The sequence below is a fragment of the Ranitomeya imitator genome, chromosome 5 (assembly GCF_032444005.1).
Source record: "Ranitomeya imitator isolate aRanImi1 chromosome 5, aRanImi1.pri, whole genome shotgun sequence".
Lineage (NCBI taxonomy): Eukaryota > Metazoa > Chordata > Amphibia > Anura > Dendrobatidae > Ranitomeya > Ranitomeya imitator.
The window spans coordinates 380,417,331-380,433,578 of NC_091286.1; the positions used below are offsets into that span (position 1 = coordinate 380,417,331).

The window sequence follows — 16,248 nt, forward strand, 5'->3', positions numbered from 1 at the left end:
CACGGCCCTGTGCTTAGTAACCCGATGTTTACCCTGGTTACCAGTGAAGACATCACTGAATCGGTGTCACACACGCCGATTCAGCGATGTCAGCGGGAGAGCCAGCGACCAAATAAAGTGCTGGCCCTCTAGCCCCGACCAACGACATCGCAGCAGGATCCTGATCGCTGCTGTGTGTCACACTGAACGATATTGCTAGCCAGGACGCTGCAACGTCACAGATCGCTAGCGATATCGTTTAGTGTGAAGGTACCTTATCTTCCTTAAATGTAACTTCATTACCTTGTTTTGTGAGCTTTTTCACAGATAATAGATTACTTTCAAGACTAGGCATATATAGTACATCTTTTACATGGATCCTTCTACTTTGTGTTGCAGAGATGTTACAATCAATATAACCGTCTCCTATACCTTCTGAGTTCATGCACTGACCGTTTGCCATTATCACTTTCTCTGACTTATTTTGATTAAGCTTAGTAAAGCAGTCTCTGTCATTGGTCATGTGACTGGTTGCACCAGAATCTATACACCACGCATGCTTTGATTTAAATGCATTGACTGATGTGAATGCAGCTTCAGTATTTGCCGAATCATTGTTTCCAGATACAGCACTCTTAACTCTCTGTTGGCTGTTTTGCTTTTTCAACTGATTCATTTTAGCTTTCCAGACTCTGCATTCAGCTTTTAAATGACCTGGCTTCTTGCATACAAAACATTCACGTTTCTCTTTAAGGTGGTTTCTGCTGGTGGGCACATCATGTGTTTGTAAAGCAGTTTCCTTGTTACACATCTTGCTGCTCACATTTTCTGCCTTTCTCTTATATTCATCTACAAGCTTTCCTCTGACGTATTCCAATGTCAGCTCATCATCTGGGCGTGCATCTAGTGCAGTTACCAGCATGTCATAGCTTTCTGGGAGACCACTAAGTAATAGTGCTGCTACATGGAAGTCCTTCATATCTTCCCCAATGCCCCGCAGGTGCTCTACGGTCTCCAGAGTATTTCTAATGTAGTCCTGCACGTCCTGGTCATTGTGTAGCTTAGACTGATACAGCTTTCTCATTAGATAGAGTTTATTACTTAAATTTATTCTCTCGTGTACTTTCTGCAACTGCACCCACATTTCCTTTGCAGATTCACACTTACACACATGCACAATCTGGTCATCCTCTATACTGAGTGATATAGTGCTCTGTGCTTTCTGATCCATTTCTAGCCATTCCTGTGGTACTGGGTCAGGCTTAGGGTCCTGAGTGTATTTCCACGTACCTTCTCTTATCAGCAGCATCTTCAACTTGAATTTCCAGGATTGGTAGTTCTGGTTATTCAGGCTTGGCACTGTAAACTTTGTTGAGTTGCTGCTGGCGGCCATTTTACTTCTTCTCAGTTTGCTGTTGTCTTTCTATCTCTGTGCTCTGGAGGTTTGGGATTGCTTTGACTCCTGGGCCCATAACCTGTTAGCAGCGGGTTAATCAGCGTGATGTCCACAACGAGCAACAGAGAATGTTCATTTATTAAGAATCAAGAACATCCAGCTTACAACATGAGAACAGGATCAATTTGATTTCTGAGAGAGAGAGATCTGCTGTGAGTCCTTTCAGCTTTAGCTACACACAAGAAATGTGCTCACAGGGAAGGGGGAGGAGAAGCATCCTGTCTGTAAATGAGGACTCTTTTTTTTTTCTAACTTTGTTGACATGTGAACAATATGCATGCAGATATATAAATCACATCATATTAAACAAACAATAGTATATAACTATAACTCTGGGCAAAACCGTCAATGAAAAAGACCTGGGTGTATGGGTGGATGACAAACTCATATTCAGTGGCCAGTGTCAGGCAGCTGCTACAAAGGCAAATAAAATAATGGGATGCATTAAAAGAGGCATAGATGCTCATGAGGAGAACATAATTTTACCTCTATACAAGTCACTTGTTCGACCACACTTAGAATACTGTGCACAGTTCTGGTCTCCGGTGTATAAGAAAGACATAGCTGAACTGGAGCGGGTGCAGAGAAGAGCGACCAAGGTTATTAGCGGACTGGGGGGTCTGCAATACCAAGATAGGTTATTACACTTGGGGCTATTTAGTTTGGAAAAACGAAGACTAAGGGGTGATCTTATGTTAATGTATAAATATATGAGGGGACAGTACAAAGACCTTTCTGATGATCTTTTTAATCATAGACCTGAAACAGGGACAAGGGGGCATCCTCTACATTTGGAGGAAAAAAGGTTTAAGCATAATAACAGACGCGGATTCTTTACTGTAAGAGCAGTGAGACTATGGAACTCTCTGCCGTATGATGTTGTAATGAGTGATTCATTACTTAAATTTAAGAGGGGACTGGATACATTTCTGGAAAAGTATAATATTACAGGGTATATACACTAGATTCCTTGATAGGGCGTTGATCCAGGGAACTAGTCTGATTGCCGTATGTGGAGTCGGGAAGGAATTTTTTTCCCCAAGGTGGAGCTTACTCTTTGCCACATGGGTTTTTTTTGCCTTCCTCTGGATCAACATGTTAGGGCAAGTTAGGTTAGGCTATGGGTTGAACTAGATGGACTTAAAGTCTTCCTTCAACCTTAATAACTATGTAACTATGTAATAGTTGTTGCAATACATACAGATCAATATGCATTAGGCCAACACTAACAAAGTTTAAGCTGGTGCCTGGATGTCCTACAGTAGGACTCCTACCTGGTGAGCCTTTCCTTCTGGAGTTGAGTGAAGGCCACTTCAGTACCACAGTAGATACAGTAGGTGTGATGAACATGGATCAGAACTTGCAGAAGGTGCTACGGAGGAGAAGTAACATGACTGGGACGCCAAGTGCTCTGAAATAAAAAAAAAAATACAAAGGTCAGCACCATTAGGAATTAATCCTATATAATGCCTACCACAAAAAGCATACACAGTGCTTCCTAACTATAGCAAAACCTATAAAGAATGGAAGCCTGGATCCCATAAAATTATAATAATCTTTATATATAATAGACAAACATAATTAAAATATTCTTAAGATTGGAAAATCATGGAATTTTGACAAAAAAAGGTTGATATGGACACATCACATTAAAGGAGGCATTAAAAGAGGCATAAATGCTCTTGACCAGAAAATAGTTTTGCCATGGGTGGCACTATATACTTCTCAGCGCCATTAACCCCTTTTTGACCTTGGACGGGATAGCACGTCTGAGGTCAGAAACCCCGCTTTGATACGGGCTTCGGCGGTGAGCCTGCATCAAAGCCGGGACATGTCACTTTGATGCAGCATTTAACTAGCGCTTCTGGCCATAGGGCCAGAAATGCGCGCATCGCTGACCCCTGTCACGTGATCGGGGGTCAGCAATGCATTGACATGACAACCAGAGGTCTATTGAAGACCTCTATGGTTGTTGATGCCAGATTGCTGTGAGCGCCACCCTGTGGTCGGCGCTCATAGCAATGCAGCAATTCTACTACATAGGGGCGATCGGAGCATCGCTCCTATGTAGCAGAGCCGATCAGGCTATGCCAGCTTCTAGCCTCCCATAGAGGCCTTTGAAGCATGGCAAAAGTAAAAAAAAGTTTTAAAAAATATGAAAACAATAAACAAAATATAAAAGTTTAAATCACCCCCCTACCACCCCATTCAAAATAAAACAAAAAATAAAAATAAAATATACACATATTTGGTATTGCTGCTTTCAGAATTGCCCAATCTATCAATTTAAAAAAGGGTTAACCTGATTGCTAAACGGCGAATCGAGAAAAAATTTGAAACGCCAGAATTGTTTTTTTGGTCGCCGCGACAATGGTATCATTAAAAACATCAGCTCGGCACGCAAAACATATGCCCTCATCCAACCCCAGATCACGAAAAATGGAGATGCTACGGGTATCAGAAAATTGCGCATTTTTTTCTAGCAAAGTTTGTAATTTTTTTTACCACATAGATAAAAACTAACCTAGACATGTTTGGTGTCTATGAACTCGTAATGACCTGGACAATCAAAATGTGAGGTCAGTTTTAGCATTTAGTGAACCTAGCAAAAAAGCCAAACAAAATAAAGTGTGGGATTGCACTTTTTTTTGCAATTTCACCGCACTTGGAATTTTTTTCCTGTTTTCTAGTACGTGACATGCTAAAATCAATTATGTTGTTCAAAAGTACAACTTGTCCTGGAAAAAATAAGCCCTCATGTGGCCATAGTGATGGAATAATAAAAAACTTATGGCTCCGGGAATGAGAGAAGCGAAAATGAAAACGCAAAGCCGAAAAAGGCTGAGGTCATGAAGGGGATAAAAAGCAGCGCTGGGGAATAAGTACCCTTAACTGCCACCATTAAAAGGTGTATCAGCGGTCGTTAAGGAGTTAAACATGTTTTACTTTACAGAAAACAGCAACTGCGATCCCATTCTGTCCTGTCTGTATAGTCTTCTGCTTCTGCCCCTGTCCAGGAGATGTGGTATGATCAGACCATGTTACTGCCCAGTAAGACAGCCATCACACAATACATTTTATGTCCCCTAAATTTTCATCTTTTACATTTTAAAATTTCAAAAGGGAAAATGAGCCAATGCAAAAGTTAGGGCACCCTGCATAGTTAGTACCTATTAGCACCCCCTTTTGAAAGTATCACAGCTTGTAAACATGTTTTAGGAGCAAGCCAAGAGTCTTTCAGTTTTTGTTTGAAGGAGTTTCATCCATTCTTCCTTAGAAAATTCTTCCAGTTCTGTGAGATTCCTGAGTTGTCTTGCATGCACTTCTATTTTGAGGTCTAGCCACAGATTTTCGATTTTATTCAGATCAGGGGACTGTGAGGGCCATTGTAAAACCTTCAGCTTGTGCCTTTTTTTTTAGTTTATTGTGGATTTTGATGTGTGTTTAGGATCATTTAGGATCCCACCTTCTTTTATTTTTTGGCTTCTCCTATTCCTCGAGTGATACCGATTCTCCACGCAAAAGCCTCCGGACAGAAAATGAACCAACACCCACTGTTAGTGAGCCCCTATGGATCTTACCCCCAGAAGGTTATCAGCTGCAGATTCCTGATTTTGTGGCGCAATCAGGAATCCAATTTGACACCACCAACCTCACAAAAATAGAATTTTTCCATCTTTTTCATTGAAGATTTAGTAAACCTCATGGTGACTGAGACAAATTTGCACGCCTGGTAATTTTGGGCCCAAAACCTCACAGCTTAATTTTCTAACTGGACCTTTGTAGACGTAGTAGAAATTAAGATGTTTTGAGCCTTGTTCTTCACATGAGGTTAATAAAGAAGCTAGAACTTTGACAATATTGCACCGTTTAAGTTTTATACAACACTCCAGTGTTCCGCATAGCTATGACCTGTAAAAGCTTTGAGACCATCCAAAACGTTTTGCATTACAACACTAAGGCACTGTGTCCTTCCCGAGATGACCGCAACTTTGACCAACTTTTCAAAGTTAGGTCCGTCATTAAACACTTTAGCAACAAGTTTGCTGATATGTACATTTCCAAAAATAACATCTATGTAGATGAGTCCCTAATACATTTCAAGTGGAGGCTCAAATTCCAACAATACCTGTAAGAGGGCCAGATACAGAATGAAACTCTAAAAAATGTGCAAGAGTACCTCAGGATACACCCACAGGTTTAGAGTTTACGAAGGGTAGGACACCCAGATTCAACCACCAGAACGTCCCCCTGTCCTGGGAGTGAGTGGGAAAATTGTGTGGGATTTGGTGCACCTACTGCTGGACCAAGGTTATCTCTATGTAGATCATTTGTATACCACCATCCCTCTCTACAAAACCCTCTCTGCTTCACGAAGCGCATGCAGTACTGTTCTCAAAAATCATAGGGGCCGCCCTAAGATGCCAATTGAGCAGCTGCTCAGAGTGAGAGCATAGCCTAATATAGCTACAACATGCTGGTAGTCAAGTACATGGATAAGGGGGATATTCTTTTCATGACCACTATACATGGTGATTACAGTACCCCCAAGGCTGTAAGAGGTATCTTTACACAGGTCACCAAACCAGGCTATGTCCTGGGGTACAAGAAGAACATGAGTGGAGATGATCTGCCTGATCAAGTCCTCCAGCCGTACAGTGCCATGAGAAAAGCTAAGTTGTGATACAAGAAGCTGGTCATGGACATAGTACAGATGTTAATGTATAACTCTTTTGTGCTATCATGATGTGCAGGCCAGACTTGTACGTACCTTCAATTCCAGGAGGTAGTGATCAAGGCCCTAATATTTAGCAATCAGGAAGGAGGGGGCCCCAGTCCTTCCGGAACTAAAGGTGCCCATATCGTACCAGGGCAACATTTCCCCAGTGAAGTCCCTCAAAGAACCTCAAAGAAAGGAAGGTTGCAAAAAAGGTGCTGAGTGTGTTACAGAAGGGGGATAAGAAAATACAGCACTTGGTAAGGCGACACATGCCCCAACAAACCTGGCCTCTGTCTAAAAGAATGCTTCAATCTTTCCCACACACCCATGGACTACTACATTTATTTATCACTTATATAACTCACATATGTCAACCTGATGCACTCTACACAACTCACGTATGTCAAGCTGATGCACTCTACACACCTCGCGTATGCCAACCTGATGCACTCTACACAACTTATGTATGCCATCACATTATAAAGCACTGGATCAATTCAAATATAGGATCATTTGTGGGGGTTTCCGCTGTTTAGGCACTTCAGGGTCTCTCCAAATGCGACTTCCCTTCCGAGCCCTGCCATCTGCCCAAACAGTAGTTTTCCCTCAACTATGGTGTATCAGCGTACTCATGAGAATTGTCACAACAAATTTTGGGGTCAATTTTCTCCTTTCACCCTTGTGAAATAAAAAAAATTGGGGCTTAAAGAACATTTTTTATTGGAAAAATGTGATTTTTTTATTTTCACAACTATATGTTATAAACTTCTTTGAAGTACTTGGGGGTTGAAGGTGCTCCCCACTTATTTAGATAAATTGAGGAAACTAGTTTTCAAAGTGGGGTCACTTGAGGAGGGTTTCCATTGTTTAGGTACAACAGGGGCTTTCTAAATGCAACCTGTCATCTGTTCTCTTGGCTTGCACTCTGGTTGTCAATTTTTTGGAGACCGTTCTCTGCTGACACTGTTCATGGAGACAGACTCTAGCTAATTTTATGGGGTCTAATGCTTATGATATAAATTGATGCAATCTGTGACTGACACTGCTTATGGAAACAAATTCTGTCGCTTAGTGATGAGCGAGTATACTCATTGCTCGGGTTTTCACCGAGCATGCTTAGATGATCTCCGAGTGTTTGTTAGTGCTCAGAGATTTAGTTTTCGTGGCCTCAGCTGCATAATTTACGGCTGCTGGACAGCCTGAACACATGTGGAAATTCCCTTACAAACAGGCATTCCTCACATGTACTCAGCCTGTCTAGCAGCCATAAATCATGCAGCTGTGGCAACGAAAACTAAATCTCCGAGCACTAAAAAATACTCGGAGACCACCCGAGCAACGAGTATACTTGCTCATCACTACAGTGTCACTGTTCATTGGAATATCTTTGGTAACAGTATCATTGTCCTTTTTATTGGAGTACTCTAGATCAGTGATTTTCAACCTTTTTTGAGCGGCGGCACACTTTTTATACTTAAAAAATCCCGGGGCACACCACCAACCAAAATGGCACAAAATGACACTAAAACAGTACATATTATACATATAGTTAATAATATAGATTCTAAATGTATTTATACTCACTCAGTGTGAAACCTGGGCCTGTTTCGATAAACACAAAAGGGATATCCTAGCAGGAATGGTGGAAAGACACACACAAAGCTCTTCCTCAACAGTTCTCAGTCTCTCCCTGTTTTTAGTTTTTAATCGCAGTCAAGCTTGAGAAGCCCAGCTCACATAGATATGTGGTCGAAAATGGGAGCAATGTCAAAATAGCTTTGTTGGCCGGAATGGGGAACTCCTTGGCAACAGATAACCAAAAACTGTCCAAAGGAAGATCAGCAAACTTTAGCTTTAAACCACGATTTTGCTTCAGTTCAATGAGTTCCTCTTGCTCCTTTAAAGTCATGTCCTTTTCAGCAACGGATAATGAGCTGTATGGGTCCCTAACCCAGTCAAGGCATTCTGTGAAGGTTGAAGAGAAATAAAACAATAACTTCTCCTCAAGAGTTTTCAAATGTCTGCCAATCACCTCGCACATTGCAGCAGTATTGTCATCATGCAGTTTCTCGGTGAGCGGGAACATCTGAAGGTTGCCACCCTGCACATGTTGCTGCCAGAGCTGCACCTTTAAACGGAATCCGTTCATTTTATCAGTGCTTGTAAGCAGGTTTTCATTTCGGCCTTGCATCCGTGTGTTTAGTTCATTCAGATATTGAAATATATCAGCCAGGTATGCCAGCTTTGCACACCACTGATCACTTGCAAGCAGGTTTGAATAATCGGACCTCTCGTTTGTCAGAAATATTTTAAGTTCCTCTCGCAACTCATACACACGGGCCAGCACTTTGCCGCGTGACAGCCACCTGACCTCCGTGTGGAGCAATAAGATTTTATGTTCCGCTCCCATTTCTGTACACAAAGACGCAAATAAGCAACATCTCAAAGGTCGCGTCTTCACAAAGTTCACTATGCGCACAACATCATCCAACACAGGAGCTAGATCTGCTGGTAAGGTCTTTGCAACGAGGGCCTCACGGTGCAAGAAACAGTGGGTAACAAGAACATCTGGGTTTCTTTCTTTAACCCTACTTACAAAGCCTTTGATGCGCCCGACCATGGCTGCGGCTCCATCAGTGCAGACACCTGTGCAGTTTTCCCATGTAAGCCCACTTTTATCAAGATATTCCAATGTGACCTGGAATATTACCTCTCCTGTTGATTTTTCTGGCAGTGCCTTGCAAAATAGGAAGTTTTCTGTAATGGCTTCTCCATCCACAAAACGCACATTGGCCAACAGCTGACAATGTCCCCTGATATCCGTCGACTCATCAAGTTGCAAGGCAAATTTCTTACTGATGCGCACTTTTTCCAAAACAACTGTTTCAATGTCCGCAGACATGTCATCAATCCGTCTGGCAATTGTGTTATCAGAGAGAGGCACTTTAGCTATCTCTTTGGCTGCGTCAGGGCCAAGCATCTCATTTACAATAGCTTTACAAGCTGGCAGTATTAATGTTTCTGCCACAGTGTGGGACATTTTTGATTTAGCTATGAGTTCAGCAACAACGTAGCTAGCTTTGAGGGCTCTCTCATTTACCTTTGTGCTTTTTCTCAAAAAAGTTGCCCCTTTCTCATTGTTTGTTCGTAAGCGTACAAAATACTCCATCGGCTTGTTTTGAAAGGAAGGGTGTTTCGTTTGGAGATGGCGTTTAAGCTTGCTTGGCACCATGGCGCTATTGGATAGCTTCTCACCACACACCAAGCACAGTGGTGTTGGTGCTGTCGCATCCCCAGTGAAAGTAAATCCAAATGAAAGATAGCTTTCACTGTATTGCCTTGAGCTCACCGTCTTGTCTTTTTTCTTTTGTCGACCTCTCTTACTAGGGCCTTCATCTGGGTTAGAATTGTGTCCAGGGTCCTGTTCGGCATTTGCCTTTTCCATTCTCAAATACTTCTCCATCACTGCTGAGATAGTGTGCGCAGCCACACACTAAAATAGAAGAGTATTACATTATATCGGGCACACTTAAAGGACCTCTGCCAGGCATATTTCACTCTTGAGGGCTTAAAAAGCAGCTCTTGTGGTGATAAGAAGCTGATTTAAACCCCCCAAAAGTGAACTCCGTGAGAGCTGCATGTGTGGAATAATAACTTATATTACTACGGTCTGCATTTACTGCTTGAATTGACACTAGTGACATAGCACTCAGCTTTCTCTATAAGTAGAATAGAGCCGGCTGCAAAGTGCTACGCCACTAGAGTCAATTCAAGCAGGACATGACTGCTGAAGACCGCCAAAATATAAGTTATTATTCCACACATACAGCTCTCACGGAGTTCACTCTTGGGGGTTTTAAATCCGCTTCTTATCACCACCAGAGCTGCTTTTTAAGCCCTCAAGAGTGAAATATGCCTGGCAGAGGTCCTTTCAATAAATTATTTATTTTACAAAAAGTGAAATAAAAAGGATAACCCCCTCATATATTCAATCCCATGTAACCTCATACATACAGTCCCATGTATTCCTATATATATATATATATATACAGTCCCATGTAACCTCATACATACAGTCCCATGTATTCCTATATATATATATATATATACAGTCCCATGTAAACTCATACATACAGTCCCACGTATATGAGCACATAATTATCAGCACCATATACTGTGGTGATATGCACTGTACAGCGCCACAGTATATGGTGCTGATAATTATGTGGCTCATATACTGCAATATAAAGGGGTACAATGAGAAATACTATGGCCATGAGGCCAGAGTACAAGTGCCAGCTCATATACTCAGCATATGAGCTGGTACTTGTAGTACTCCAGCCTCATGACCATAGTATTTCTCATTGTACATTTCTCATTGTTATATGCAGTATAACATTATAAGCATTGTTATATGCATATTGTTATATGCATGTCCAGATTTGTGCCCCCATACTGTCCAGATCTGTGCCCCAATAGGGGGCACAAATCTGGATAGTATGGGGGCACAAATCTGGACAGAATGGGGGCACAGATCTGGACATATGGGGGCACAAATCTGGACAGAATGGGGGCACAGATCTGGACAGTATGGGGGCAAAAATCTGGACATTATGTTATGGGGGCACAGATCTGGACAGTATGGGCCGTACTGTCCAGATCGGTGCCCCCATAATGTACAGATTTGTGCCCTTATATGTCCAGATCTGTGCCCCCATTCTGTCCAGATTTGTGCCCCCATACTATCCAGATTTGTGCGCCCTATTGGGGCACAGATCTGGACAGTATGGGGGCACAAATCTGGACATATAAGGGCACAAATCTGGACATTATGGGGGCACTGATCTGGACAGTACGGCCCATACTGTCCAGATCTGTGCCCCCATAACATAATGTCCAGATTTGTGCCCTTGTATGTCCAGATTTGTGCCCCCATACTGTCCAGATCTGTGCCCCAATAGGGGGCACAAATCTGGATAGTATGGGGGCACAAATCTGGATAGCATGGGGGCACAAATCTGGACAGAATGGGGCCACAGATCTGGACATATGGGGGCACAAGTCTGGACAGTATGGGGCCACAAATCTGGACAGTATGGGGGCACAAATCTGGACATATAAGGGCACAAATCTGGACATTATGTTATGGGGGCACAGATCTGGACAGTATGGGCCGTACTGTCCAGATCGGTGCCCCCATAATGTCCAGATTTGTGCCCCCATATGTCCAGATTTGTGCCCCCATACTATATATATATATATATATATATATGTCAGTTTTGCTGTTGGCTGTTGCCCCTGCCCTGGCCGCTGCTCCCTCCCCCTCCCCTATCATGCATGCAAACTCTCCACCCGGTCCCCGTGGACCCTTTAGGACTGAATTACTACCGTCTGACGTGTCCAACCACACACGCCACCCGAACTGAGTCACCGGCACTACGAGCGGCGGCGGCAGCATGTCACACGCTCAGAGCCAGACTGTGACGTCAGCAGCTGCTGGCGCTTCCCTGATGCGGAAGTGCCAGTGGCGGTCAGACCGCTGAAGGAAGGGACTCAGGCAAGCAAGTGAAGGGGGCACCATAGTTTGGGGAACGTTCCCCGCGGCACACCCGACCATGTGTCGCGGCACACTAGTGTGCCGCGGCACACTGGTTGAAAAACACTGCTCTAGATTGATATTGATTCTATTCCTGGTTTTTAAATGATAGCACTCTGACTGGCACTTGATTGTACTGTGGCACATTTATTTGGCTATGTCTGCTGCATGCGGGTAGCTGTCATCAGTCCTGGGATTGCCCATGACTATTTTTTTTTAGTATTTCATTGAAAATCATAAAGAAATCTTGTTTATTCTGAATTTCATAAGTAGACTATTTGTGGTATATTTTAGGCTAGCTACTTGTATCATGTGATGTCATATACCATTGTAAATCTTCTTATGACCATATGTAATGCTTACTAAAAAAAACCACACTAATAAAACGGAATAAAAATAAATGATTGGCTTCTGCATTATGGTGTCTTCTATTAATCTTCATATCTATGGGAGCACTAAATCAGTAACATATGCATATGTTTTATTTGGCTGCACTCTATACTATGTGGAATACTATGCATGATTAATGATATAAAAATGACTGGTCTGTAAGTTTTTCTTTACCAGATGATCTAAGCTTGTCCCTTTGCTCTTCAGCCGCCTGCTATAAATGGCATTTATTTACTTTTTTCTCAGCGTGAACAGTTTAATCTACATTCTTTATGTCTAGAACAATCCCTTGCTTTTAACCTCAGTACAATCTGGGGGAATCTTTATTGTATTGATGCCCCCTTGTGGAAGCTGAGTATGGAAGCATGTGTAAAACATTCACTGTAGAATGCATGGATGTTACCTACTGTGAGCCCACAATTCTATTACGTAGTCTTTAATAGGTTTAATAAGTGTAAAATCTTGATAAACTTTTATGTATATGTATTACATTTACTTTTACAGGGTAATATTGCTTTATTATTTTAAAATAAAAATAAAAAAGCCCAACAATTACTTTACATTAGAAAACATTTCGTTCATTGTGGCAACATGATTACAATTGTGGAAATGCCAAATTTGCATAGTTTTTTTTATATTTTAGTGTAACTTTGCAAAAAAAAATTCATTTGGCTCTGATACTATTTTCTGAGACCTGTATCTTCTGTATTTTTCATCGATAGATCTATTTCTCCTGGCAGGGGAGGAAGCAAGCAAATATACAATGATTACGGGAATTGGGTATTCTCTGCCACATAGGACTCTCAAAGTCACTTTAAATGTGATGTGGTCCCTAAAAATGATTTTGTAATTTTAAAGAACTTTAATTTCAAAGACTTTTGACGTGTGGTAGGTGCAAGGAGCTCTTAATACGTAGGTTGCCTGCGCATTAAGAGCTCCTTGCACCTACCACGCCTCGGAAGTCTGGTGAGATAGACCAGATTTATTGGTGCAGGACACCACAAAGTGCTGTGTATATTTGTATATATGCAGGGCTGCGCTTAGTAACCCGATGTTTACCCTGGTTACCTTTGTAAATGTAAAAAAAACAAACACTACATACTTACATTCCGGTGTCTGTCGCGTCCCCGGCGTCAGCTTCCCTGCACTGTTTAAGTGCCGGCCGTAAAGCAGAGCGGTGACGTCACCGCTGTGCTCTGCTTTACGGCCGGCGCTGACACAGTGCAGGGAAGCTGACGCCGGGGGACGCGACAGACACCGGAATGTAAGTATGTAGTGATTTTTTTTTTTACATTTACAATGGTAACCAGGGTAAATATCGGGTTACTAAGCGCGGCCCTGCGCTTAGTAACCCGATGTTTACCCTGGTTACAAGTGAAGACATCGCTGGATCGGTGTCACACACGCCGATTCAGCGATGTCAGCGGGTGATCCAGCGACAAAATAAAGTTCTGGCCTTCTAGCTCCGACCAGCGATGTCACAGCAGGATCCTGATCGCTGCTGTGTGTCAAACACAATGAGATCGCTATCCAGGACGCTGCAACGTCACGGATCGCTATCGTTATCGTTCTAAAGTTGCTCAGTGTGAAGGTACCTTAAGCGCGTTATCAGTTCTTTCAAATTACTATTGTTCACATCTTATGACAGCCTCGGCACCTGGCTGTCCTGATTCCAGCTGCTAAGGATATTACTTAGACAGTTCTTTCTTTTAGATGCTTTTGTAATTTGTTGGAAAAATGAGAAATCGCTGGTCAACTTTTAACCCTTCCAAATTCCTGACAAAAAAAAAATATCTGTCAAAAATTGTGCTGATGTTAAGTAGACATGTGGGAAATGTTATTTATTAATTATTTTGTGTTGCACAACTCTCTGGTTTAACCCCTTCATGACCATGGGATTTTTCAATTTTCCGTGTTCGTTTTTCACTCCCCTCCTTCCCAGAGCCATAACTTTTTTATTTTTCTGTCAATTTGGCCATGTGAGGGCTTATTTTTTGCGGGACGAGTTGTACTTTTGAACGACATCATTGGTTTTAGCATGTCGTGTACTAGAAAACGGGAAAAAAATTCCAAGTGCGGTGAAATTGCAAAAAAAGTGCAATCCCACACTTGTTTTTTGTTTGGCTTTTTTGCTAGGTTCACTAAATGCTAAAACTGACCTGCCATTATGATTCTCCAGGTCAGTACGAGTTCATAGACACCTAACATGACTAGGTTATTTTTTATCTAAGTGGTGAAAAGAAATTCCAAACTTTGCTAAAAAAAAAAAAAAATTGCGCCATTTTCCGATACTCGTAGCGTCTCCATTTTTCGTGATCTGGGGTCGGTTGAGGGCTTATTTTTTGCGTGCCGAGATGACGTTTTTAATGATAACATTTTGGTGCAGATACGTTCTTTTGATCGCCTGTTATTGCATTTTAATGCAATGTCGCGGCGACCTAAAAAACGTAATTCTGGCGTTTCGAAATTTTTTCTCGCTACGCCGTTTAGCGATCAGGTTAATGCTTTTTTTTAGTTGATAGATCGGGCGATTCTGAGCGCGGCGATACCAAATATGTGTAGATTTGATTTTTTTTTTATTGATTTATTTTGATTGGGGCGAAAGGGGGGTGATTTAAACTTTTATATTTTTTTTATTTTTTTCACATTTTTTTTTACTTTTTTTTTTTACTTTTGCCAAGGACATCAACATTTAAAATTTGAAAATTGTGAATTTTTCAAATTAATTGCCAAATTTTCAATATTTTCATAAATAAACACATATAATATACACTGTGTGCAGAATTATTAGGCAAGTTGTATTTTAGAGGATTATTTTTATTATTGATCAACAACTATGTTCTCAATCCACCCAAAAGACTCATAAATATCAAAGCTTAATATTTTTGGAAGTTGGAGTGTTTTTTTTAGATTTGGCCATCTTAGGAGGATATCTGTTTGTGCAGGTAACTATTACTGTGCAGAATTATTAGGCAACTTAATAAAAAACAAATATATTCCCATCTCACTTGTTTATTTTCACCAGGTAAACCAATATAACTGCACAAAATTTCTAAATAAACATTTCTGACATGCAAAAACAACCCCCCCCCCCAAAATTAGTGGGAAATATAGCCACCTTTCTTTATGATGACACTCAACAGCCTTCCATCCATAGATTCTGTCAGTTGCTTGATCTGTTTACGACCAATATTGCGTGCAGCAGCCACCACAGCCTCCCAGACATGGTTCCGAGAGGTGTACTGTTTTCCCTCCCTGTAGATCTCACATTTTATGAGGGACCCCAGGTTCTCTATGGGGTTATCAGGTGGGCCATGTCATTATTTTTTCTTCTTTGAGACCTTTACTGGCCAGCCACGCTGCGTAGTAGTTGGAGGCATGTGATGGAGCATTGTCCTGCATGAAAATCATGTTTTTCTTGAATGATACTTACTTCTTCCTGTACCACTGCTTGAAGAAGTTGTCTTCCAGAAACTGGCAGTAGGTCCGGGAGTTGTGCTTCACTCCATCCTCAACCCGAAAAGGTCCCACAAGTTCATCTCTGATGATACCAGCCCATACCAGTACCCCACCTCCACCTTGCTGGTGTCTGAGTCGGAGTGGAGCTCTCTGCCCTTTACTGATCCAGCCTCTGGCCCATCCATCTGGCCCATCAAGAGTCACTCTCATTTCATCAGTCCATAAAACCTTTGAAAAGTCAGTCTTAAGACATTTCTTGGCCCAGACTTGACATTTTATCTTTATGTTTCTTGTTCAAAGGTGGTCGTTTCTCAGCCTTCCTTACCTTGGCCTGGTCCCTGATTATCGCACACTTTGTGCTTTTTGTTACTCCAGTAACGTTGCAGCTCTGAAATATGGCAAAACTGGTGGCAAATGGCATCTTGGCAGCGTCACGCTTGATTTTCTTCAATAGATGGGCAGTTATTTTGCGCCTTTTTTGCCCAACACGCTTCCTGCGACCCTTTTGGCTATTCTCCATAAAATGCTTGATTGTTCGGTGATCACGCTTCAAAAGTTTGGCAATTTCAAAACTGCTGCATCCCTCTGCAAGATATCCCACAATTTTGGACTTTTCAGAGCCCGTCAAATCTCTCTTCTGACCCATTT

The 16,248-nt window shown here is 41.9% G+C and overlaps 1 protein-coding gene across 1 annotated transcript; it reads right to left on the reverse strand.

Moving 5' to 3' along the window:
- Positions 1-7,851: 7,851 nt before the first annotated feature.
- On the reverse strand, positions 7,852-16,021 carry LOC138637765 (zinc finger BED domain-containing protein 5-like). The gene is made up of 2 exons (XM_069726682.1): positions 15,926-16,021; positions 7,852-9,648 (listed from the first exon to the last, which is right to left on the reverse strand). The coding sequence occupies exons 1-2, from the start codon at positions 16,019-16,021 to the stop codon at positions 7,852-7,854; spliced, it is 1,893 nt and encodes a 630-aa protein (XP_069582783.1).
- Between the last annotated feature and the right edge of the window lie 227 nt (positions 16,022-16,248).